Source organism: Narcine bancroftii, chromosome 2 (assembly GCF_036971445.1).
Source record: "Narcine bancroftii isolate sNarBan1 chromosome 2, sNarBan1.hap1, whole genome shotgun sequence".
Taxonomy (NCBI): Eukaryota; Metazoa; Chordata; class Chondrichthyes; order Torpediniformes; family Narcinidae; genus Narcine; species Narcine bancroftii.
Window position 1 is genome coordinate 103,862,199 of NC_091470.1, and position 26,599 is coordinate 103,888,797.

At 43.8% G+C, this 26,599-nt stretch overlaps 1 protein-coding gene across 1 annotated transcript in view; it reads right to left on the bottom strand.

Annotated features, from left to right (window-relative positions):
* LOC138752915 (zinc finger matrin-type protein 4-like) overlaps positions 1-26,599 on the bottom strand; it is a 148,800-nt gene that overhangs the window by 103,055 nt on the left and 19,146 nt on the right. Inside the window, 1 exon segment of the mRNA XM_069915528.1 lies at positions 7,970-8,074. Within this exon segment, the coding sequence (XP_069771629.1) occupies positions 7,970-8,074 (105 nt within the window).

The window sequence follows — 26,599 nt, forward strand, 5'->3', positions numbered from 1 at the left end:
TTCTCTCTCTCTCTCTCTCTCTCTCTCTCTCTCTCTCTCTCTCTCTCAGAGAGAAAGCTTGTTTGACTCTCTCTGCTTACAAAACCACATGACACTCATATAACAGCAAATTCTCCTTTCATACAGCAGCGGCTCCAGCCTGTTCTTTCACCTGTTGCCTTGGTAAACAATAATCCATTACTGATGTCTCTTGAGCACTCTTCAAAGCTCTTGCAAAAGGTAGTGAGAAGCCGCTATGTCTAGCATTTCAAATAAGATCTGTTTTAAAGTGTTTGCATGTGACCTACTCTAACAAACCTTTCCCAATTTATCACCCAAAAACATATCTATATACTCTGTCACACCCCCTATCTCCTCCCAGGGTATTTCCCTCTTCCTGTCTCTTTACAATAGCCTTTAATGGTTCAGACATTTCCTAATTCTTTCCACCCACATCCCCTCCCCTTCACATGCATCATATTAGCCTTCTTTTTTCACTCTGGCAGCGAGGGGCGGGGGGGGGGGGGCGCGAAGGGTTTGATGTAGGGCTACGACCCAAAATGTGGACAACTCCTCCTCTCCCATCAGATGCCGCTCAACCTGCTGTGTTCCCCCTGCACACTGCGTCTTTTGCTCAAGGGCCGAAGAGACTCTTTGTTCGACTTGGAGTAAATCCATGGAATCCTCTCCCCAAGGGAATTGGGGAGGCTCCTCACGGGTGAGACTGAGAAAAGTTTGGAGAGGGCTCAAGGGACACGAGGCAAGAGCATGAGAAGTAGGTACTGAGCTAGAATAACCATTGGCTTTTCAACTGTGGGGAAGGCCCAAGGGGCTGAACAGCCTTGCTCTGCTTTCATTTGATTTGCCGTGTGCCTACATACATGCTAATTGGCAGACACAAAGCATAATTTGATCAAGCTCGATATTACAATATATGTAAATTAACAGGCTCGAGAGACAGGCTTATTTCATTGCCAGTTGCAGGTATTACAAATCATTCTACACCGAAAAGTCCTCCATCTTGGAGATAAAATTTGGTTTCTACATTATTCACTTTGAGGCAGACCTGATGGACATCACACATTAGTGTGACATTTCTGAAAGACTAATAATACAATTAACGTTACAATGAGCACGATGATATTGGAGTCAGTTTCCACAGTATTTGAGAGCATATTCATCTGTCTCAATCAACCACTGTCTGCCACAGGAATGCGCTGCTAGGTTACGCAGGTTACATAGTGTGCGTTAAAGGAGCAAAGTATTAAATGACTGCGAATACAAAATCTATTAAACAGCCTCATTATGTCTGGAATCATGTGGGAGATAGCAGATGCTTTCAAGCTCGATCTGCTGGAGGAACAGAGAGAACACTCCCCCACCTCCCCATTCAGAAGAAACATAGGAGACGATCCATGGCAGCAGATCCAGGGGTGTATTTACAGAAAGTAGCACCTATGCAGGGGTGGCCAACCTTTTACATTCCACGCATCAAAATAAATGCCAACAAGGAGGTCTTGTGAGAGCAGGCCTTGGTCACCTCCATGTTGTATTGGGTTTAATAAGTTGAGAGCGAATGGGAGGACGAGAGAAAGTTGAGAAGGAGTGTGTTCTTTGTATGTTGGGGGGGGGATGGGGGTGGTGCTGTCTTGGGGGGTGGAGGGGAAATCGTCTAGGCAAATCGGGCCTCCATCTACTCTAATCACGCCACTTCTAGTCATCGGGGGATATGCAGGATCCACTGGGGGCCTAGGGTGGTGAAGAGACCTCTGGGGGCCCTATCGCTACCACATTCATTCGGTAGTGCTGTGACCAGAACTGCACACAATTTTCCAAGTGCGCTCCAACCAATGCTCTATCTAACTGCAACGCCACATTGCGACTCTTGCACTCAATGCAGATCAAATGCTACCCTGGTCACAAGTGACACCGAGAATGCAAAGAATCTTGTATGAAGGCCTCTTTATACATCAACACTCCTGTTCAGTATGGACATCCAAAGTGCATTAATTTAAACTTACCGGAATAAAACCTCACCCGGCACCACTTCCCCCAGTATCCAGCTAACACTGTATCTTAGATAATCATCTTGGCTATTTAGGACTTCATCAAGCCTGGGCAAAGACACTCTGGCTCACTGGTCACACACTCCCACCTACCTTACACCAATCCCAACTTGTTTTCCCCATACTCTCACAAACCCCCCTCTAGATTCTGCCTCTCACCAGCCCACTTATGGTTACAATCTACCCAGAAATCCTTGGGATCTGGGAAGAAACCGGGGCATCCAGTGGAAACCTACACTCACAGAGAGAGTGAGCCAACTCCATGCAGACAGCACTACCGTTTAGAGCAGGGGTGTCAAACTCAAATTCACGGAGGGCCAAAATTAAAAACTTGGACTAAGTCAAGGGCCGAACTAAATATTTATTGAAAATTTTCAACAACATCTGCATGTTTTCTCTTCTTTCAACATATGTAATGTTAAACTTTAGGATATAACTTTAGGAGGATAACGTTACAGGTCAGGAGTAGGTAGCTCAAGTTCACCCTTTGCTTGACCTGAGGGAAACATATTTGGTCCCTGTGGAGATGTAGTCAGCATTCACAGGCTGTGTCCATTTTGGCCTGCATCAGGACTCAGCATTTCCTGCTCATTCCTCAGGCTCTAGGCCTCTATTCACCCTCGACCCACCATCCCTCTACCTGACCAGTCCTTTACCCAACCTCTACTCACCCCTCACTCCACTCGCTCTGCCTCTACCCACCCCATTCTATACACGCCCCTCTACTGCCTCTCCCCTCAACTGTTCCTCCCTCTACCCGTCTCTCACCCTCTAATCACCCCTCCCCTACTCGCCCTGCCCCTCCCCTTTTACCTCTTCCCTATCCACCCCTCCTTCTACTCATCCCTCCCTCGAACTGCCCCTCGCACCACCATAACTTCCCCTGCCCATTACTCCTCACCTACACCCTCTGCCCACCCCTGCTTACCCACCCACTCAGGCCCAGCGCGCTGCCGATCAGCCTTTGCGGACAGCCACCATCTCTCTCTTCACATGCAGGGCCGAACCAGCCATCCCTGGGGTCCGCGCGGGTGCAAGCGCTGAAGGCCGTGGCGACCGGGAGAAGTGCGCTCGCGCTGTGGAAGGGCGTCCGGTGCCAGTCGTGCGGGGCTCGCGCTGCCCGGGGGCCGTACGCAGCCTGCCATGCCCGTCGCGCTGACAGGAAATCACAGGCGCTCGCCAATCCGCCGCACCGCTCGACAGGTGGGAGAAGTGACTGGTTGTGCAGGGAGCCTTCCAACTGGCTTGCCGGCTGATGACATCGACAGACTTCTCGTGTTACAATTTCTCGTGTTACAATGGGGAAGGATGTGCAATGAAGGGGGAGAATGGTGGGGGTGACATTACCAAAAAACAGCATCGGCTCTCGCTGCAGGGCGGGCCACCTCTAATACATTTTTGAAATGATCTTGCGGGCCAAATATAATTATATCGCGGGTCAAATTTGGCCCGCGGGCCAGAGTTTGACATGTGTGGTTTAGAGCACTATTTGCACCTTTTTAAACCAGGACCTGGCCATTGCAGGGCTGCAGGAAATGCTGGAAAACAGAAATTGACCCCAAAGGGCCCCCCCCGTGTAAATATATCAAGGGTAGGACAAAGCTTAAAACAGGAAATAACGCTGTGGGTCAGCATGGTTAGCGCAATTCTTTTACATCTCCAGCGATCGGGACCGGGGTTCGAGCTGTCTGTATGGAGTTTATACTAATGACGGCAGATTCAAACGTGCCAGACCACAGAGTGTCGGATAAGAGAGGTACAACCTGTAGAAGCCTCCAGGGAGTCTGGACTAGCCAATGTCAACCTTTGTTTCACTCTGCCCCCTGCCCCCTACTTAGGGCCCTGCTCAAATCACATTTGTTGATTTCTTCCATACTTCTTTCCGACCAATTACATAAAAACATAAGAAATATTTAATGATTTCAGTCCTTGGCTCTCCCTTAATTGTGCTGTGGCCCCCGTAGCCCCCAGTGAGAATGACTGTACAAGAGAATGGAGGTATAGCTTTGTTCGATGTGAGGTTCTGACAGGCATTTAGCACGTCCGACACAGAATCCAAGACACCAAGAGAGGTCCAGGAGCCAAAAGGAGTCAGGGCAGTTCGTGCAACACTATAATAATGCCAATAGTTTGGGGTCTATAAGGAGTTGGCCTCTTAATTGGCTTTTTTTAAACCTGCGTTGGCTTCCTCCGGGTGCTCCGGTTTCCTCCCACATTCCAAAGCCGTATGGGGTTTGCAGGTTTTTTTGGTCACATGAGTGTAATTGGGTGGCATGGGCCAGAAGGGGCAGTTACTGTATCGCTAAATTAAAACTCATGGTTCGTGTGCCGTGGCCAAGCAAGCTGGGACGTGGCAGCGAGGTCCTTGGGTCGTAGGTTTTATATCGGAGTGGCCTTCTCCTATGCAGGTTTCTTACCCGGGCTGGAGGGGCCTGCCTCCCCTCCTAGGTCGGTCCATACTGCCCGGACCGGGGCCGAGGCTGCCGCAGCTCACCCTGTGCCTGGACTGGGGCCGCCGCCTCCCACTCTCGCCTCCTGGCCTCCTGGTCTAGTCCTCCTGGACTACATCCTGGTGCGAGAAAGTGACAAACGAGATGTGCTCCACACCAGGGTCATGCCTAGCGCGGAATGCCACACTGACCACCGGCTGGTTCGCTGCAAGCTCAACCTTCACTTCAAACCAAAGCCCAGGAACAATAAAGCCCCCAGAAAGAGGTTCAATGTTGGAAACCTGCAGTCAGACGAAGCGAGAGGAAACTTCCAGGCAAACCTCAAAGCAAAGCTCGACGATGCAACCCGCCTCACGGACCCGTCCCCTGAAACCCTCTGGGATCAGTTGAAGACTACCATACTGCAATCCACTGAAGAGGTACTGGGCTTCTCCTCCAGGAAAAACAAGGACTGGTTTGACGAAAACAGCCAGGAAATCCAGGAGCTGCTGGCAAAGAAGCGAGCTGCCCACCAGGCTCACCTTACAAAGCCGCCCTGTCCAGAGAAGAAACAAGCCTTCCGTCGCGCATGCAGCCATCTTCAGCGCAAACTCCGGGAGATCCAAAATGAGTGGTGGACTAGCCTCGCCAAACGAACCCAGCTCAGCGCGGACATTGGCGACTTCAGGGGTTTCTACGAGGCTCTAAAGGCTGTGTACGGCCCCTCACCCCAAGTCCAAAGCCCGCTGCGCAGCTCAGACGGCAAAGTCCTCCTCAGCGACAAGATCTCCATCCTCAACCGATGGTCAGAACACTTCCAATCTCTTTTCAGTGCCAACCGCTCAGTCCAAGATTCCGCCCTGCTCCAGCTCCCTCAACAGCCCCTAAGGCTAGAGTTGGATGAGGTTCCCACCCTGGGTGAAACATATAAGGCAATCGAACAACTGAAAAGTGGCAAAGCAGCAGGTATGGATGGAATCCCCCCAGAAGTCTGGAAGGCTGGCGGCAAAACTCTGCATGCCAAACTGCATGAGTTTTTCAAGCTTTGTTGGGACCAAGGTATACTGCCTCAGGATCTTCGTGATGCCACCATCATCACCCTGTACAAAAACAAAGGCGAGAAATCAGACTGCTCAAACTACAGGGGAATCACGTTGCTCTCCATTGCAGGCAAAATCTTCGCTAGGATTCTACTAAATAGAATAATACCTAGTGTCGCCGAGAATATTCTCCCAGAATCACAGTGCGGCTTTCGCGCAAACAGAGGAACTACTGACATGGTCTTTGCCCTCAGACAGCTCCAAGAAAAATGCAGAGAACAAAACAAAGGACTCTACATCACCTTTGTTGACCTCACCAAAGCCTTCGACACCGTGAACAGGAAAGGGCTTTGGCAAATACTAGAGCGCATCGGATGTCCCCCAAAGTTCCTCAACATGATTATCCAACTGCACGAAAACCAACAAGGTCGGGTCAGATACAGCAATGAGCTCTCTGAACCCTTCTCCATTAACAATGGCGTGAAGCAAGGCTGTGTTCTGGCAACAACCCTCTTTTCAATCTTCTTCAGCATGATGCTGAACCAAGCCATGAAAGACCCCAACAATGAAGACGCTGTTTACATCCGGTACCGCACGGATGGCAGTCTCTTCAATCTGAGGCACCTGCAAGCTCACACCAAGACACAAGAGAAACTTGTCCGTGAACTACTCTTTGCAGACGATGCCGCTTTAGTTGCCCATTCAGAGCCAGCTCTTCAGCGCTTGACGTCCTGCTTTGCGGAAACTGCCAAAATGTTTGGCCTGGAAGTCAGCCTGAAGAAAACTGAGGTCCTCCATCAGCCAGCTCCCCACCATGATTACCAGCCCCCCCACATCTCCATCGGGCACACAAAACTCAAAACGGTCAACCAGTTTACCTATCTCGGCTGCACCATTTCATCAGATGCAAGGATCGACAATGAGATAGACAACAGACTCGCCAAGGCAAATAGCGCCTTTGGAAGACTACACAAAAGAGTCTGGAAAAACAACCAACATAAAAACCTCACAAAGATAAGCGTATACAGAGCCGTTGTCATACCCACACTCCTGTTCGGCTCCGAATCATGGGTCCTCTACCGGCACCACCTACGGCTCCTAGAACGCTTCCACCAGCGTTGTCTCCGCTCCATCCTCAACATCCATTGGAGCGCTTACATCCCTAACGTCGAAGTACTCGAGATGGCAGAGGTCGACAGCATCGAGTCCACGCTGCTGAAGATCCAGCTGCGCTGGATGGGTCACGTCTCCAGAATGGAGGACCATCGCCTTCCCAAGATCGTGTTATATGGCGAGCTCTCCACTGGCCACCGTGACAGAGGTGCACCAAAGAAAAGGTACAAGGACTGCCTAAAGAAATCTCTTGGTGCCTGCCACATTGACCACCGCCAGTGGGCTGATATTGCCTCAAACCGTGCATCTTGGCGCCTCACAGTTTGGCGGGCAGCAACCTCCTTTGAAGAAGACCGCAGAGCCTACCTCACTGACAAAAGGCAAAGGAGGAAAAACCCAACACCCAACCCCAACCAACCAATTTTCCCCTGCAACCGCTGCAATCGTGTCTGCCTGTCCCGCATCGGACTTGTCAGCCACAAACGAGCCTGCAGCTGACGTGGACTTTTTACCCCCTCCATAAATCTTCGTCCGCGAAGCCAAGCCAAAGAAAGAAGAAATTAAAACTAAATGACAATGTCCTTATGTCAAGAATCATTAGGCAACAGCTCGCACCTGAGTGAAGTTGGGGAGCACTTGGGGGCAGAGAGAGTTGTCGGAGGCAACGAGTGAACACTCACACAGGGGCTTCCATGCACCTCACTGGCTGTGATGCAGTGAGACAGAGTGGAGGATTCTGCTGTTCTGACAAAATCTGCTTTGAGAGTTTCCCTGAGCCTCAAGGTTAATCTAAGGGGTACCCAATATTGTTTCTGGCATTAAGCAGGAATCTTTAAATCTGGAGAAAAATTTTTTTTTTCCTTCATAGCTTCTGCCAAAATATGAATTTGTTTTGTAAAGGGCAGCCAGGTGAAATGAAATGTAATTTAAATCGGAAAAAAATTGCAGATGCTGGATATCTGAGATAAAGACAGTAAGTGCCAGAATTGACATTATATTTAAAAAAATTTAGAAATACAGCACAGTTACAAGCCTTTCCGACCCAAGAGCCTGTGCCATCCAAATGACCGACAATCCCGGTACATATTGAAGGATGGGAAGGAACCAAAGCACCCAGTGGAAACCCATGCAAAGACGGGAAAAACGTACAGACAGCGCTGGATTCGAACATGGGTCACTGGTGCCACAACAGCATGACGCTAACTGCGCTGCCCCTCTGCCATAGCTGCAGGCTGGTCAGCCCCTTTAACTCAGCTCTTTCCTCCGCAGGGGTTGACCAGCCTGCAGAGGGTTCCTGGCGTTTGGTGGCACAAGGTGTACACCTTTCAGGTCCGAACCTTACCTCATAGTGCGCCACTCTCTGAGACTCGGAGATGAGCTGGGCACTGCAAACCTTGCAGTAGGTGTCCGTGAATAGGTCCTGATCGACAGTGCCAGAAGACTTCATCTAATCAGAAAAACACAGAATGCAAGCAACATTAGCAAATGACAGGTTGAATCGCTGCAGGCAGCTGCAACAGTTCCAGCACTGTCACGATTCAGTGATGTTGCTGCTCAGAACATCACCCACACTTCCTTCCCCCTCCATGGACTCCACCAACATCTCCCAGCTGACACAATAAAGGACCCATCACACCCTGGGTGCCCTTCTCCCTCCTCACAAGGAGAAAGCTTGGGATAATGAAAATGCCCATCAACACACCTAAAGACAGATTCTTTCCAGCAGCCATCAGGCTCTTGAATGAACCCCACAACAGAGCTCCCATGCTACCCTTGCTTGGTGCTAATTGATCTCTTTCTCTCTATTTCTGCACACGGTTGTGGTCTAATCTACCTCAGGGAGACTGGACGCAGATGAGGAGATCGCTTTGTTGAGCGCCTCGGCTCTGTCCATCACAATAGCTTGGATCTCCCAGTGACCACCCATTTCAATTCTCCATCCCATTCCCTTGCTGACCTGTCTGTCCGTGGTCTCATGCGCTGCCAGACTGAGACCACCCATAAATTGGAGGAACAACACCTCATCTTCCAACTAGGCCCCCTCAAACTGGATGGCATTAATATTGACTTCTCTGGCTTTTGTTAAAGTTGGGTTCATTTTACCGGGGTAAAAATGAACCCCCATACCATGTTGGTCATGTTCACACATTTAGGTGAAAAGGCAAAAAGGCGATTAAATACTGGCTTTCAGGGGCAGTGAGAAAGACCAGCGGAGTTGTTCCAACATTTCAATACGCTTACAAGCACAGATAAATGAACAAGGAGAGCTTCCACGTTTCTGCACTGTACCCCTCAGAGATTAGATAATTGATTATCTAACATTCTATTCAACATATTTTCAAGCGAAAGTTTTTAAACAAATTCCTCCCCAGTCAGTGGCACTGAAGACTTCTGGTTACCATACAACAGTCAAGTTTATTGTCATCTGATTGCACAGGTGCAACCCGACGAAACAGCGTTCTCCGCTCCTCGGTACAAGATATGCAGACACACAACCAGACATAACACACATACAGACAAACAATACATGTTCAGGACAAGTATTCATATTTACAAATAAATAAATACTGTTTCGTGAACGCGAGAGTCTTGGGTGGTGAGTGCAGGCAGTTCCTTTGGTTGTTCAGCGTTTTCACTGCCTGTGGGAAGAATCTGCTCCTCAGCCTGGTGGTGCTGGCTCTGATACACCTGGATCTCTTTCCCTATTGGAGCAGCTGAAAGATGCTGTGTGTGGGGTGGAAGGAGCCCTCGATGATTTTATGTGCCCTCTTCAGAAGATTGATGGGTGGAGGTTGGGTGGGGAGGGGGCGGGGAGGGATTCTCCATTGATCCTCTCTGCCACTCATGCTCCCGTGGATTGACCCCTGATCCATTTCTCTGCAGCAAAGGTGTAGAGAATCACTGTGAGTGATTTAGGCAATGATCACCATTAATTGGGGTTATTAATGCAGATTATGGGAGTGTGGTATCTCCGAGCCACTGCATAATTCGCGATGCCTAACACTGTTTCTCAATAGGATGAGAAGCTTTAGATGAAGAAGATGGTCTCCTGAAACCCCATCCTCCATTCCCACAGTAATATTGTTTCCTTCTAGAGAAGTGCCTATTGCAGACTTATGCTTATGTCAGTGGGGCGATGATGAAGTGTTGTAGGATTGAACAATTCTGCTGGAATTCTGTTCATTTCTCTCAAGCTCATCATTTGGAAATAAGCAACTGAATAATCCTAAAGGAACCGTCACAAGATTTATTGGCTCGAGGGGTGCAAGAGTGATCGGCTCGGTGGTATGTGTTATCGCCCCGCGAACTAATTTGCTGAGCTATTAAGAAGTCAATGAAGAGGCTGCTTGTATAGACCAGCCCGGGTAAGGATGAAAAAAAATCTTTCAAACACCCCACCACCGCCACTTCCCTGGAAAATCATTGCTGAATCAAATGCTACTCCTCTCCATTTTTATATCAACCCATCAACACCGCATGTGACAAGTCATATTAACGAGGCTGCTTACTGGGTGAATAACTTGTGCCACGGCAATGGGATCCCACAATGCTCCACTTTCATGTTATATCAGTGGATGAATGTGATGGTGTAAGGCAGTGGTTCTCAACCTTTTTCTTTCCACTCACGTCCCACTTTAAGTAATCCCTATGCCATCGGTGCTCTGTGATTAATAAGGAATAGCTTAAGGTGGAATGTGAGTGGGAAGATTAACAACCACAGCTCTAGACCCAATTGTTATTGAAATATTTTGCTGGAGAAAAATTGTCAATGGCCTTTTCCTTCGGAGTTCTGAAACGGTGCACATAATGAGTCAATTTGGTATGATTAAAACAGTGGTTTTCAAACTTTTTCTTTCCACCCACATACTACCTTAAGCAATCCCTTACTAATCACAGAGCACTGATGGCATGGGGATTACTTAAAGTGGTATGTGAGTGGAAAGGAAAAGGTTAAGAACCACTGATATACGGTGTATTAAAATGTATTTCTATGAAGGTGTAATGATATCAGTGTTATATAATGGCTGTTTAGGTTTGGTGGGGGTAGGAGTTGGTGGAAAATATGAAAGCTTAAAGGGGTGGTAGCAAAATAATCTTTCATCAAGGATGTCATCACTGAATATGTAGTGATCTGAGAAAGCTGGCATCATTGTTAAGAATAAGTTGAATTGTTTTGATGAGGTAATAAATGAAGTTGGCAAGATTGGGTGAGTAAAATGTTGTCTCGAAATAAAAATCATTGACATTCCACATAAATTAATACTTACAAAATATAAAAAAATATGAATTTAATTGGATGAGTCGTGTTCTAATTATCTCTCTCTCTCTCCCCCCTTACTTGTTTCAAAGCAGCTAAAAATTACATTATCCCTGAAGGGAAAACAATTTATCTGCCCTATGAATTTAAAGCAGGCGTAAACCCCCTCACTCCACCACCCCAAAATAAATAAAATAGCACGCGGTTTATCACGCACCCACTCACCCCGAAATAAATAAAATAGCACGCGGTGTGTCACGCACCCCTTCACAGCACCGTACCTAAATAAATAAAATAGCACGCTGTTTGTCACGCAACCCCTCACTGTGCCGTACATAAATAAAATAGAACGCGGTTTATCACGCACCCCCCCACCCCGAAATAAATAAAATAGCACGCGGTGTGCCACGCACCCCTTCAGAGCACCGTACCTAAATAAATAAAATAGCACGCGGTTTGTCACGCAACCCCTCACTGTGCCGTACATAAATAAAATAGCACGCGGTTTATCACGCACCCCCTCACCCTGAAATAAATAAAATAGCAAGCGGTGTGTCAAGCATCCCTTCACAGCACCGTACCTAAATAAATAAAATAGCACGCGGTTTGTCACGCAACCCCTCACTGTGCCGTACATAAATAAAATAGCACGCGGTTTATCATGCACCCCCTCACCCCGAAATAAATAAAATAGCACGCGGTGTGTCACGCACCCCTTCAGAGCACCGTACCTAAATAAATAAAATAGCACGCGGTTTGTCATGCAACCCCTCACTGTGCCGTACATAAATAAAATAGCACGCGGTTTATCACGCACCCCCTCACCCCGAAATAAATAAAATAGCACGCGGTGTGTCAAGCATCCCTTCACAGCACCGTACCTAAATAAATAAAATAGCACGCGGTTTGTCACGCAACCCCTCACTGTGCCGTACATAAATAAAATAGCACGCGGTTTATCATGCACCCCCTCACCCCGAAATAAATAAAATAGCACGCGGTGTGTCACGCATCCCTTCACAGCACCGTACCTAAATAAATAAAATAGCACGCGGTTTGTCACGCAACCCCTCACTGTGCCGTACATAAATAAAATAGCACGCGGTTTATCACGCACCCCCTCACCCTGAAATAAATAAAATAGCAAGCGGTGTGTCAAGCATCCCTTCACAGCACCGTACCTAAATAAATAAAATAGCACGCGGTTTGTCACGCACCCCCTCGCTGCGCCGTACCTAAATAAATAAAATAGCATGCGGTTTGTCACGTACCCCCTCACTGCGCCGTACCTAAATAAATAAAATAACATGTGGTTTGTCACACACCCTCTCACTCTACCACCCTGAAATAAATAAAATAGGACGCGGTTTTATTTATTTAGATACGGCGCAGTGAGGGGGTGCATGACAAACCGTGTGCTATTTTATTTATTTAGGTATGGCGCAGCGAGGGGGTGCGTGACAAACCGTGTGCTATTTTATTTATTTAGGTATGGCGCAGTGAGGGGGTGCGTGACAAACCGTGTGCTATTTTCTTTATTTAGGTATGGCGCAGTGAGGGGGTGCGTGATAAATCGCGTGCTATTTTATTTATTTAGGTATGGCGCAGAGAGGGGGTGCGTGATAAATCGCGTGCTATTTTATTTACTGCACTTGTTTTTATTTGCACAAAGTGCTATTTAAAAAAAACTTCTAATTGCGTTTCACTGGCTTTGATTTATACTTGGCACAATGACAATAAAGTTGAATCTAATCTAATGAAGAAGATTCCCCCTAAATTTTTGCCCTTTCACCCTTAACCCATGTCCTCTCATTTCTATCTCGCCTAACATCAGTTTGCATTTACTTGCATTTACTCTATCTACACCCATCGTAATTTTGTATACCTCTATCATCCTATCCTTGAAAGCAAAATGAAACAAAAATGCAGAAAATAGTGTGACGGGGAAAAGGGTTCAGTTAAAACAGTGCAGGGGCTGAATCATTTTACTATTGAGACGCCCATTAACTTGTCTGGTAACAGAGGCGAAGGAACTCTCCTTCAATCTATATGTGCACATCTTCAAACTCGTGCATCTTTTGCCCAATGGAAGGGAGTGCGCCCAGGGTGGGATGGGTTGTTGACTGCAGACACCGCGATTGCAGTGCTGGAGATACTCAGCAGGTTCAAGCAGCATCTACATGAAGTCAAGGGGTAACCAGCATTTAAGGCCTGAACCCTTCATCAAGGTGTGAGCTAAAAGCATACAGGTGCCTGAATAAAAAGGCTGGGGGAGGAGGTAAGTGGAGGGAGGGAGGGGGAGGAGTACATGCTAACAGGTCATCGGTGAATGTGGGAGGGGGGAGTAGAAGATAATAAAGGTGATGGGGAGGGGGTAGCTCTGTGAATGGAGAGGGAAGAGGATGGGGTGCTGGAGGAAAGGAGGCAGAGAGATAGGAAAAGACAGAGGAGGGATTCAATGGAAACTGGAAATATTGATGTTAATACCATCTGGATGGTGTGACAGTATATACACCTGTTTGAGAGATAAATTAGGAAAGGTTTGTTAGAGCAGGTCACACACAAACAATTTAAAATAGAAATTTTGCAGGAGCTTTTGCAAGATTGCTCAGAGACTCATGATGGACTGCCATTTGAAAAAGGCAACATATGTAACGACAGGCAGTAGCAGCTTTGTCTGGAAAGCAGAATTTACTGTCTGGAAGGTCATGAAATCTTTGCAGGCAGAGAGCAGAAAAAAACAGGCTTTGCTCTGAGAGAGGAAGGAGAGAGAGAGAGAGAGGAGAGAGAGAGACACACACAGACCGGTTCTAGAGGGACAAGGTGGCAAGCTTTGGAAGATGGCCTCGTCAAAGGAGAGGACTGGTTGTGCGGTGTTTCCCTTGGAATAGGAGAAACAGAAAGGAACTCTGGTGACCTGAAAAAAAAGAGGTTATCATTTGGAGAACCCTGAAGGGGGCAAGTTTCATCAACAAGACACTGGAGTGGCTGATTAAAAAGGGATCAGTTGTGGATGTCCTGGAACAAGAAAAACTCTCTCTCTGAAAACCAACAAGAACTCTTCTGAGTGGTAACCATTTACCTGTTAAGCACCAAAGCCTGGTGAGCTTTAATAATGTTAGCTTCAGGGCTCAGTACAAGAATTGCCTGCAACCAGTGAGATTGGACTGTTAACCAAAGAACTTTGCTGAACACACATGCGATTAGAATTAGAAATGCATTAAGTATGTTAAGTGAGTCAATAGAGATACATTAATGTTTGATTCTATTTTCATGTTCATAGATATTTAAAAGCAACTTTTGTTTAAGTAGCCCTTTGTCGTGGTACATATCTATTGCTGCTGGGTTTTGGGGTCCTCGGGACTCGTAACAATGGAAAGTGTTCGGATGGAAGATTTCATGTTGTTCCTCAAATTTGCAGGTATCTTCAATTTGGCAGTACCTGAGGCCATGGACAGACATGTCGATGTGGGAAAGGGCTATGGAACTGAAATGGGTGGCCACTGGGAGATCCCAGTTATTGCAGCGGACAGAGTGAAGCGATCTCCCAGTCTTTCCGATGTAGAGGAGGCCACAAAGGGAGCACCGGATGCAGTAGGCGACCCCGGCAGATTCACAAGCGAAATGTTGCTGCACTTGGAAGGACTGTTTGGGCCCAGAATGGTGGTGAGGGAGGAGGTGCAGGCTCAAGTGGGGTGTTTTCTGCGGTCACAGAGGGAGGTAGTAAGGGCGATTAGTGGGAAGGGATGAGTGGATGAGGGATTTCCAGAGAGGGGAAAATGTGTCTGATGGCCAGACCATGGTGGAAATTATGGAGGATATGTTGGATGCAGAGGCATGTGAGGTGGTAGATGAGAGCAAAGGGAATTATTCAAAGGGGAGGAGGGGGTTTTGTGAAAGCCGAGGAAACATTCACTCCTCTCTGCAGTTTCTTGGGGTCTTGTGAAGCCACCAATGGGATATTTTTTTCTTAGGAGCATCCATTGAAACTGGTACAAGGAGATTTACCAGGATTGGAAAATAAGCCTTATGGGGCAAGGTTAGCAGAGCTGGGATTTTTCTCTTTGGAGCAAAGAAGAATGAGAGGAGACTTAATAGAAATCTATAAGGTTCTGAGAGGCAGAGATAGGATGGACAGTCAGCATTTTTTTTTCTCCCAGGGCAGGAATAACAAACACCAGAGGACATCAGTACAAAGCAAAGGGAGAAAAGTTTAGGGGAGATGTCAAGGGTAAAATTTTTAAAAAAGTTTTGGGTGCCGAGAATGCATTTGTGGAGGCTGGAATATTAGGGGCATTTAAGGGACTCTTAGACAGGCACATGGATGAAAGAAAAATAGAGGGTTATGAAGTAGGAAGGCTTGGGGTTTTTTTTGTTAAGAATATATAGGTCAGTGCAGCATCGAAGGCCGAAGGGCCTGTATTGCACGTAGTTTTCTATGGTCGGAGAACAGGTCTAATGAACGCTGTGACAAGCTGCGATTGCATTACCACCGAAGCTTTCACACGCAGAAAATGATGCAAGTGGTTGCAGCCAATAAGCTGCCCCCTTTGGGCTGCCAGTTCACACCCACAGTTGCTTTGATGCATTGGCACAAGGGATGCATGGGGGAATCCTGAGGGTGTCACAAGGATGCTGTGTTCCACATGCAGTCCCTGATTTAGATTGTCACAGATTTCTGTTGCACGGGGCAGAAACTCCTTGATTTCTAGGAGCCTTCCTTCGATTATAAAGGCAGAATGGGAGGCCATTTCCATGGCGCTTGACACTTCTTCTGTCTCTCCTATTCCCTGTGGCCAAATCATGGTCTCAAGTGACGATCACTTAACAACCTGCTGTGTGGAGCTGAAAACACAAATCAATTTGAGAATGGCTTCTTGCCTGCTATTATCGACTCTTAAATGGGCCTCATCAATAACAGATGCAGTGTTCCAACTGTGCTTTCCTCTATACCCTGCATTCTGTCTTTGTAACACGATACCTGCTGCACTGAAGTAGAGATTGATCTCCACAGATAGCACACAAGACAAGGCTTTTCACTTCCTCTTGGCAATTTCCACTATCAGCTGTACTTCACGTGAGAGCCTGGACTTGTTCTTCAAACAGATTCAAACTGGAGGCTGTTATGGGCCCTGAGGACTTCATAACCCAACAGCAATAGAAATTCACCAAGACAAATAGTTACTTAAACAAAAGTTGCTTTTAATTCTCTTTAAACATGAAAACAGGAACAAACTCTAACTTATTACTATTAACTTAATTTAACCTAACTTAATCTAATTCTAAGCACACGCATATGTAATGTGTGTATAAGTTCAGAAAATTATTTAATTCACAGCCCAATCTCATTTCTCACTCCTCCAAGTTCACGTTGCAGACAATTCTTATACTGTGCACAGAATTCAACATTTATGAATTTCACCAGGCTGTGGTGCTTGAATGGTAAATGGTTACCGCTCAGGAAGGTTCTTGTCAGTTTTCAGAGAGAGATTTGTTGCTCATTGGACACCCACAACTGATCCCTTCCGATCAGCCACGTCAGTGACTTGCTGAAGAAAGTTGCCCCATTAGGGTTTTCCAGATAATAACCTCTTTCTTTCAGGTCACCGCAGAGTTCCTCTTCTGTTATACAGCCTCTTGTATGGACCACAAGGGCTTTGACCAGGCTGAACTAAGAACTCACAACCAGTCTTCAAAAATGGGGTTTTCCCCACAAGCTTGCCAGCTTGTCCTGTTCCAGTCCCAGCTGCTGCTGCTGAAATACAGAACTTAAACTGAATTCTCTCTCTCTCTCTCTCTCTCTCTCTCTCTGAGAAAACCACATGACTCTCTTAGAACAGCCAACAGCACTCAGACTGCAGCTCCGAACCCAATCTTCTGAATCCATTCATCTGTTGCTTTCCAAAACAATAATCCATTACTCCACAGCATATCCAATTAACACCTACTTATGAAGTCCTTAGAGGCATTCTTCAGTTTTTGCAAAGGTACCCGGAGCCTGGTCTGTCTGGCTTGTGCAGAGCTCTGGGATTTTAAATGAGATCTGTTTTGGTGTTTATATGTGACCTAGACAAAAAACCCACACAATTCATCTCCTTTAAAACATACAATCTAAATTATAACATAATCCATCACAAGGCTTTTCTTTGTAATCTCCGTCAAACACAGGCAGGAGTGGTGGGGGGGAACATTGTCGGTGTGGGTAAGATGGGCCAAAGGGCTTGTTTCAATGCTGGAAGACTCTGCGACTGGCCTGTTGAGCAAAGAGTCAAGATGCAGATCAGGAATCCCCTCCTGATGGGCAAGCAAAAGGTATACTGTGACGAGAGTGGAACCCCCAAAGTCTGCGGACACTGAGGTTGAGGTAAAACACACAGAAATTGCTGGAGGAACTTAGAAGGTCTTGCGGTGTCCATAGGAGGTAAAGATATATTACCGAGGTTTCCTCAAGATATTAGCATGGAATAGGAAGGCGTCAGACTAAAGACTGAAAAATGGTGGGGGAGAGAGTCCAAACCTACAAAAGGTGTTAATGAGATAAAATAAGAGGAGAGAAATGGTTGTGGCATCTGGTTGGAGGGTGCCCAGACATAAGATGAGGTGTGGTTCCTCCAAATTGTGGGTGGTCTCAGCCTGGCAGTGCATGAAACCATGGACTGACTTGTAGGCAAGGGAATGGGATGGGGAATTGCCTCAGCTCAGCGGGTTAAACTGATGCCTTTTCTCTGTTTGATCTCTGTGTCCACAGGGGGATGGCATTGAAAGGAACTGCTGGATTGATACAGAACACATTATTCTCAGAGAGGAATGCAAAAGGGAACAGAATGAGGGAAGATAGCATTTTCACTTGTTTATGTTACTGCCATTAAAATATTCCCCAAGAGACCCATTGAATTGAAATGTCATTGATGTTAATTTATATACAGCTAATGGATTTTTTTTTGCCTGCTGACTGGGTTTGGACACAGTTCGGGGTTTATTACCCAAACATGCTTAAGCTTTGAGAGTATCACATTTGTATTGTTCTACCGACACAAATTGGCCAACAGTGACTCTACTTCAGCCACAATTAATTAGCTGTGAATCAATCTGAAAACAATCTAAGGATGAGATAAATGTGTGTTTTGGACGTAGGGGAGAAATCATTCTTCAAGGTTGGACACCGCTTTGAATGGGTGGTGCAGGGTACAATGCTCACTGTCCTCGGGATCGAGTGCGGTAGCACTCCCGCTGAGACTTGCAAGAGAATAGGTGGTGTCCCTTAGAAATCCCTCCCTTTGCTCGCTCCCAAGAGGGGTAGACCATCAGGGCAGGGGAGGCAAAGGCAAGTAAGAGTGTGTGTGTGTAAAAGTAACAAACGACCACACTTAATACAGCTAATCCTACTAATCCTATCACATGAAATTTATTTGTTAACTGCATTTTTCTTTTTATAATGTTCATTTTTGAAAATTATTTCAAGCAATATACATTCTTTTTGTAGTGGAAAAAAATTGTTTACAATTTTGTTATTTGTTGACTACTTTTCAAAACTGCTCGTTTTGATAAATGAAGCATGGTGTATTTGCCGATGAATAAACTATCAAAATTTTGCTTGTTCATCTCTTCTCTATTCCTCCTTAAATATGAATTTTAAACATACTGCCCGAGAATCCGAACTGTCCCTTTCCCTGAGCAGTCTGGATTGCAGGACTTCTACTGCATTTAAGTCAAGGTTGGACATATTTTTTTTATAAGGGATCTGGGGAAAAGGCAGATAGGGTGGAGATGAGCCGATCATCAGATCAGCCATGAATGGTGGTGCAGGCTTGATGGGCCGGACGACTGCCTCCTGATCCTATTTTTCATCTCCTCATCAGAAGCCTACTGCATCTTCAGCCCTGCTGCACGTACAATCCAGATAGAACACCAGCGAGGCGATGATAAATGCTGGATTATTGATGCCACCTGGGAGTTGAGGCCCAGCTGGTTGCTAAATCCTCTGGCACCGCTATCAGAGGTTAGTGCACTGCATTGCAGACTGCAATTCTCGTCCAAGGACATTCCCTCATGCAGCATGTGCCTAACCTCCCAGCACTAATGGACACACTTTGACCCTTCTACTTCTCAACATTTAGCCTGTTTCTGACTGGCTTCTGCTTGCTGGACAGAACATTCGACAGTGATCTTGAGAAACAATGAAGCCATTACTTCAGCAAGACACAAAAGTGCTGGAGGAACCTCAGCAGGTCAGTAACAATTTTGTACATTCTCCCTTTGACTTGCATGGGTTTCCACTGGGTCCTCTAGTTTTTTCCCATGTTCCAAAGATGTATGGGGTTAGTAGGTTAATTGGTCACATGGGTACAGCGGGAGAGAGCTGTATCTCCAAATTAAAATCAGTTTAAAATAAATAAATAGCATGAATCAGAAGGGATGAATGGTCTCCCCCAGGATGTTACTTGGATTGCAAAATAAGTCTTATGAGGGAAGGTTAGCAGATCTGGAACTTTTCTCTTGTGACCATAGATGCATAGGAGACTTGATAGAGGTCTACAAGATTATGAGAGGCATAGATGGGGTGGATGGCCAGCACCTGTTTCCCAGGGCAGGATCAGCAAACATATGTACAAAATGAAGGGAGGGAAGTTTAGCGGAGACATCACGGAATGCAGAGAGTTGTGGGTGCCTGGAATGCATTTCAGGGATGGTGGAGGCATCTGAAACATTAAGGGCATTGAAGAGACCCTTCGACAGGCACATGGATGGAAGAAAAATAGAGGGTTAAAGGTAGGGAGGGTTTATTTTTTTAAAGGAACATATGGGTCGGCACAACATCAAGGGCTGAAGGGCCTGTACTGTGCTGTTCTATGCACTATGCCATGAATCTGCTTTTACCTCTTCTTCAAACAGCTTATTCCTGTTAATTACTACCCCATCTTAAAGTGCCTTTTCCTGGTTATCACTCATTGTTCCACTGAAACATTTACTTTCTTTCAACTCTCATCTCCAGGAGGAGTCACGTGACGGAGTAGTGGATGGTAGGGTAAAACCAGCCCTCTCCAGAAAAGAAGAAAAAAAAGTTAAAAAAAAGTCAAGAAAAGGCAAAGTTCAACAAATACAAAATATAAGAAATAAAAGATAAAGTGGCAAAGAGAAATAAAATGGCACATAAGAAGGAAAAAGTAAAAACAATGGGAAAAAAAGAAGACACCGGAAAAGAAATAAGAAGGCCTTACCTGCTTGTAGGAACAGGGAGCCGTGGTGGAGAAGAGCGCCCGATCTCCGAGGTTGGTGTTGACCCTGCAGAGTCGCCACCCCACAAACAGTGTACTGCAAAAATGGCTCTCTGAGCCAAACAAAAGTGCCCAACTGCGCATGTGCGAGGAGTCGCACATGAGCAGGTGCGCAATCTAAGGTAAAGGAAAACACCAATGGGAGGGGGGCTCAGCCGAGGAGCAGGCAACCACGGCGTGACCACCTGAGGGATGCCCGACACCAGGGCTCTCAGCTGAAAGATGAGGAAAGCGGGAGGATAGGGAGTGAAGTACCAGGTGAGAAAGAAAGTCGACGGGGTGAACGGCAAGAGGAGCAGCAGCAGGAGGCTTGACAGATTAGCAGCTCAGAAGAAGAGGACCAACAGCAAGAGGCCAAGCAAGAAGAGACCCAACAAAGTGAGACAAGCAACTCATCAGAAAAATCAGAAGAGACACAGATACAAGGAAGAGAAGAAGAAGAAGACACAAACACAGGTACAGATACAGAAGAAGAGGAAGAAGACCAAGATCTTCACAGAGAGATAGAAGGTAAAACAGATGGACAGAATAAAGATAAAGCTTTTTTTGAAGAACAAATGAGATTACTAAAAGAATGGTTGTCATTAGAATTTAATGCAATTAAAAGAAAAATGAAAAGAACAGAAGATAAAATGCAAAGATTAAAACTAGTCATGACAGAAATAGGGAAAGAGTAGAGAATGTGGAAGAGTGAGAAACGGCTGTAGAAATGGAAGTAAACGACTTAAGAGGAAAATTGGAAGAAAGTGATAAAAATATTAAAGAGACACAAGAGTTGTTAGCTCAGAAAATTGATATGTTGGAAAATTATAGTAGGCGAAACAACATAAAAATAGTGGGCCTAAAGGAAGATGAAGGCAGCACAGATATGAAGGAATTTATAAAAGAATGGATCCCGAAGGTCCTGGGAACGACCGAAATGCAGGAAGGAATGGAAATAGTAAGGGCACACAGAACACTAGCTCCGAAACCACAGATATATCAAAAACCAAGATCCATTTTAGTAAAATTTTTGAGATATACAACAAGAGAAAATATACTGGAGCGGGCAAGGAATAAAATTAGAGAAGACAATAAACCATTGGAATACAAGGATCAAAAAATATTTTTTTACCCAGGCATGTTTTGAATTCTTAAAGAAGAGGAAGGAGTTTAATACAGCAAAATTAATCCTATGGAAAAAAGGTTATAAATTCATGTTAAGACATCCAGCTGTGCTTAAAATATTTATCCTCGGGGAGCAAAACAGAAAGTTCTCGGATCTGGAGGAAGCACAAGAATTTGCAGAACGTTTGCAGGACAGAAGGAGAGGTGAAGATATGTAACAAGAATGAAGAATGGTGATAAAGTATATATAATGATGTAAAAACAATGTATATGTAAAGATCTAAAGAAGGGAAAGAGAAGGGAAGGAAGGAAAGAAGGGGAAAAAAGGGAGAACTTTGTTATATGTGTAAAAAAAGTGTTTTCTGAGGGGGTTGGGGGGGGGGAGAGAATAACCGTCACTGCAAAATCAGTTGACGCTTGCGAGCAGGATCGCAATCCAAATGGAAAGGGGAGTTGTGGTTGCCCGGCAAGGGATAAGGGGCAACTCAGAGATGGGGGGGGGGATATTTGGGGTTAAGGTAATAATGGATGTGGGAGTTGTTGGAGTATTTTATGTTTTAAATGTGTTGTCATACATTGAGTTTAAAAAGGGAAAACTGAGAGATGAAAATGGGGAAAAGGGGGAGAGTGGTGGTGAGGAAGCGGAAATGAGGTGTAAACAGGATATGAGATGCCCATGTTGAACTATATGACTATAAACATTAATGGAATACATAACCAAATTAAAAGGAAGAGGCTATTAAATTTAATGAAAAAAGAAAAAAATATATATAGCATTTGTGCAGGAAACACATTAACTGAAGTGGAACTCAAATTAAAGAGAGACTGAGTAGGACACGTATAATTCAAAAGGTAGAGGTGTAGCTATATTGATTAATAAAAATGTACCAATCAAAATAGAGGATGAAATAGATCCAGCAGGGAGGTATGTAATGATAAAGTACAAGATATATTCAGAATTTTGGAATTTGCTCACTATATATGCACCTAATGAAGAGGATCAAAAGATTATGCAGGATTTTTTTTGAAGATTGTAGATACACAAGGAAATATATTGATAGGAGGGGATTTTAACCTTAATTTGGATCCAATGTTAGATAAAACTGGACAAAAGACTAGCAAAAAGAATAAAGTGGCCACATTTATGGTTAAATCAATGCAGGAAATGAAACTTATGGATATATGGAGGAGGCAGCACCCAAGAGAGAAGGAATACTCATATTATTCAAGTAGGCATAAAACATATTCAAGGATTGTTATGTTTCTGTTGTCGGCCCATATTCAAGGGAGAGTTAGGAAAACTGAATATAAAGCTAGATTATTATCTGATCATTCACACCTGTTATTAGCAATAGAACTGGAGGACATCCCAACAAGAACATATAGATAGAGGTTAAACTCCATGCTACTTAAAAAGCAGGAATTTAGAGAGTTTATTGAACACCAAATTAAAACATATTTTGAAATAAATATGGAATCAGTGAAAGACAAATTTACATTATGGGACACAATGAAAGCCTTCATTAGAGGGCAGATAATAAGTTATGTAACTAAGATGAAAAAGGACTACAATTGGGAAATAGAGCAGTTGGAAAGGGAGATAGTAAGTACAGAAAAGGAACTAGTAAAAAGGGATGATATAACAAAAAAGAGAGAATTGGCGGACAAAAAAATTAAATACGAAACGTTACAAACGTACAAGATGGAGAAGAACATAATGAAAATAAAGCAAAAGTATTACGAACAGGGAGAAAAAAAACACATAAAATATTAGCCTAGCAACTTAAAACAGAAAAGCTAAAAGAACTGTATTGGCCTCAAGGAAAAACGACAAACAAATTACATATAATCCAACAGAGATTAATGAAAATTTTAAGGAATTTTATGAACAATTATACAATCTGAGAACAAGGGGAAAAATGATAAAATAGAAGAGTTTTTAGCTAAAATTGAACTGCCGAAATTGCAAGGAGGAACAAAACAAACTGATAAAACCATTTGAAATAGAGGAATATATTAAAAAAGCTGCCAAACAATAAAATGCCTGGAGAGGATGGATTCCCAATAGAATTCTATAAAACATTTAAAGAGTTATTAATTCCTCCTCTCCTGTAAATAATGAACCCGATAGAACTTATTTGTCTAATTCATGCAGTTCAAGGAAATAAGAAGCAAACAGTGGCTGTTGCTTTAGACACAGAAAAAGGCTTAGACAGTACAATGGAATTATTTATTTAAAGTATTATAGAGGTTCAATCTACCAGAAAAATATATTAATTGGATTAAAGCATTATATAATGGACCATTGGCGAAGGTAACAGTAAATGGATATGTATCGAACCAATTTAAATCAAGTAGGTAATCGAGACAGGGATGTCCATTATCCCCCTCATTGTTTGCTTTAGCAATAAAACCATTGGCAGAACTGATAAGAACAGAAAATAAAATAAAAGGGATAAAAATAAAGGAGAAGGAGTATAAAATCAGTTTATTTGGAGATGACATCATAGTATACTTAACAGAACCAGAAATATCAATAAAAGAATTACATAAGAAATTGAAGGAGTATGGAGAAATATCGGGGTACAAGATCAACGCAAATAAAAGTGAAGTGATGCCAATGAGTTACACGGATTATACAGAATTTAAAAAAGAATCACCATTTAAATGGCAAACACAAGCAATCTGATACTTAGGTATTAGGTTAGATAATAACTTAAGCCACCTGTACAAACTAAATTATCCGCCACTAATAAAGAAATTGCAGGAAGACTTAGAACATTGGAAAGAATTGCCGCTAACATTGATAGGGAGGGTAAATTGTATTAAAATGAATGTCCCAAGGATACAATACTTATTTCAATCATTGCCAATTCCCTTACAGAGAAATTCTTTAATGAACTACAAGAGAATAATAAGTAAATTTTTGTGGAAATGGGGGAAACCGAGGATGATGTTAGATAAATTAACAGAGAGGTACAACCAAGGTGGTTTGCAGTTACCAAACTTTAAAAATTATTATAGAGCAGCACAATTAAGGTATTTATCAGATTTTTACCTGACAAGGGAAAAACCAGACTGGACTAAGATAGAACTAGATAAAATAGGGGAGAAGGTACTGGAACATATACTTTATAAGTGGGATGAAAAGCTGGTGCAATATAAAAGCTCACCAGTATTGCATCATTTACTTAATATATGGAAGAAGATCCACTTAGAAAGGAAAAAAATGAATTACCAAATACCAAAATTACTATTGACACAAAACCCACTAATCCCTTTTACAATAAATAACCTTTCCTTTAGAGAATGGGAGAGAAAAGGAATCAAAAAAATAGAAAATTGTTATTTTGGGAAATAATTTATTAACATTTGAACAGATGATGTACAAATATGGAATAACTCATGGTACAATGTTTGCATAAGATCAAATGAAAGCTTATTTTAAGGATAAATTGGGAAACAGACTGAGATTACCAGAAGAAAGCAGCTTTGAATATGTGATTACAGACACAATGATAATTAAAAGATTTATAACGAACATGTACTTTAAGCTGCAAGATAAGGAAAATGATGAAATAAGCTACAAACCTAAACAAAAGTGGGAAAAGGATTTAAACATAAAGATAAAAAATGAAACATGGGAAAAGTTATGTTCTGGAACTATGAAGAATATAATAAACACAAGGTTATGCATGATACAGTATAATTGGTTACCCAGGTTATATATCATGTCCCAAAAGTTAAAAGAATGGGATCTAACAGTATCAGATAGATGTTTTTGCTTTAAGAAGGAAATGGGAATAATAGTACATGCATGTGAGAAAGTGAAAATGTTTTGGGAAAATCTAAAACGGATATTAAATAAAATCACAAAAAATAACATACCAAAAAATCCAGAGATCTTTCTTCTATGTAATATAAGAAGTAAGGAATTAGGCCTCAAATTGGATAAAGCACAAAAAAGATTTATTATGATAGCCTCAGCTGTAGCAAAAAAATGTATAATGTCAACTTCGAAAATGGAAGAGAATGGTAATGGTACATGTAAATGAATAAATGTATTCCAATGGGGGAAAAAAAACATATAATTTAAAAAATAAAGTCACATTATTTGAACAAATTTGGGAACCGTACATGGAACATAAGAGAGGGCTTTCCTCGGACCTCCACCCCCTAAAATGATAAGACAAAATGACTTGATCCAATGTGTAAAAGTGTAAATCTTGTTTATTTTTCATTGTGTGATGACATTGTTTAATGGTTTTATTGTATTGTATATGTTGAATATTTATTGGTTTTGGAGGGGGGGTGGGAAGGGGGGGAGGGTAGGGGGAGAAAATGCCACTGTGTATATTTAATGAGAAACATTTGTATATATTTTGGTTAATATGGTTCATAGTGTGAAAAAATAAAAAAATTGTAATAAAAAAATCTCTCATCTCCAGAGAGTCACCACAGATTCTGCAATCTTTCCAGACAACACTCTTTCATCCTTCGTATCGCTCGAGTAATCTTTTTACAATAGAAGGAATTTAGACAAAATGCACGGCCGAACTATCATTTTCATTGAGATTTGAGAGGAATTAATTTTGTCCTTGCTGAATATCCCATTGAACAATGCTTTTCAAATTGCATTGGTCTTGGAAAGCACTGTGAAGCTCCTCAACCTTTTAACATAATTTCATTTAGCTTAAATGTGGTGGGAGAACATAGGAAAAAGAGAGCAAGATTTCAGGATTGAAGGGTGTTCACTTAGAACAGAGATGGGGAGAAATTTCTTTAGCCGGGAGTGGCAAATCTGTGGAATTTGTTGCCACAGGTGGTTGTGGAGGTCAGGTCATTGGGGGTATTTAAGGGAGAGATTGATAGGTTCTTAATGAGCAAGGGCATCAGAGGGTTATGGGGCTAGGGTTGAGTGGGAGAATGAATCAGCGCATGATTGAATGGAGGGACACACTTGATGGGCTGAATAGCCTAATTCTGCTCCAATGTCTTATTTCTCAATCTGGGGTCCATAGACCACATGCATGGGCTTGGTCGAGGTGGTCTGCAGTGATGTACCGTAGACCAATATTATTGATATCACATACAAGTACAGGTTGTACCTCTCTTATCTGATGCTCTGGAGTCTGGCATATCTGAATCTGCCGCCAAGTACAAATCCTTACAGACAGCGCAGGACTCGAACCACGGTTCCAATGACTGGCGCTGTAAAGGTGTTATGCTAACCACTATGGTAACCGTGCTGGCCCACATTATTATTTCCCCGTTTTAAGCTTTGTTCTATCTCCGATATGTATTCATGGGAGGGGTTCCCTTAGGGGCAAAT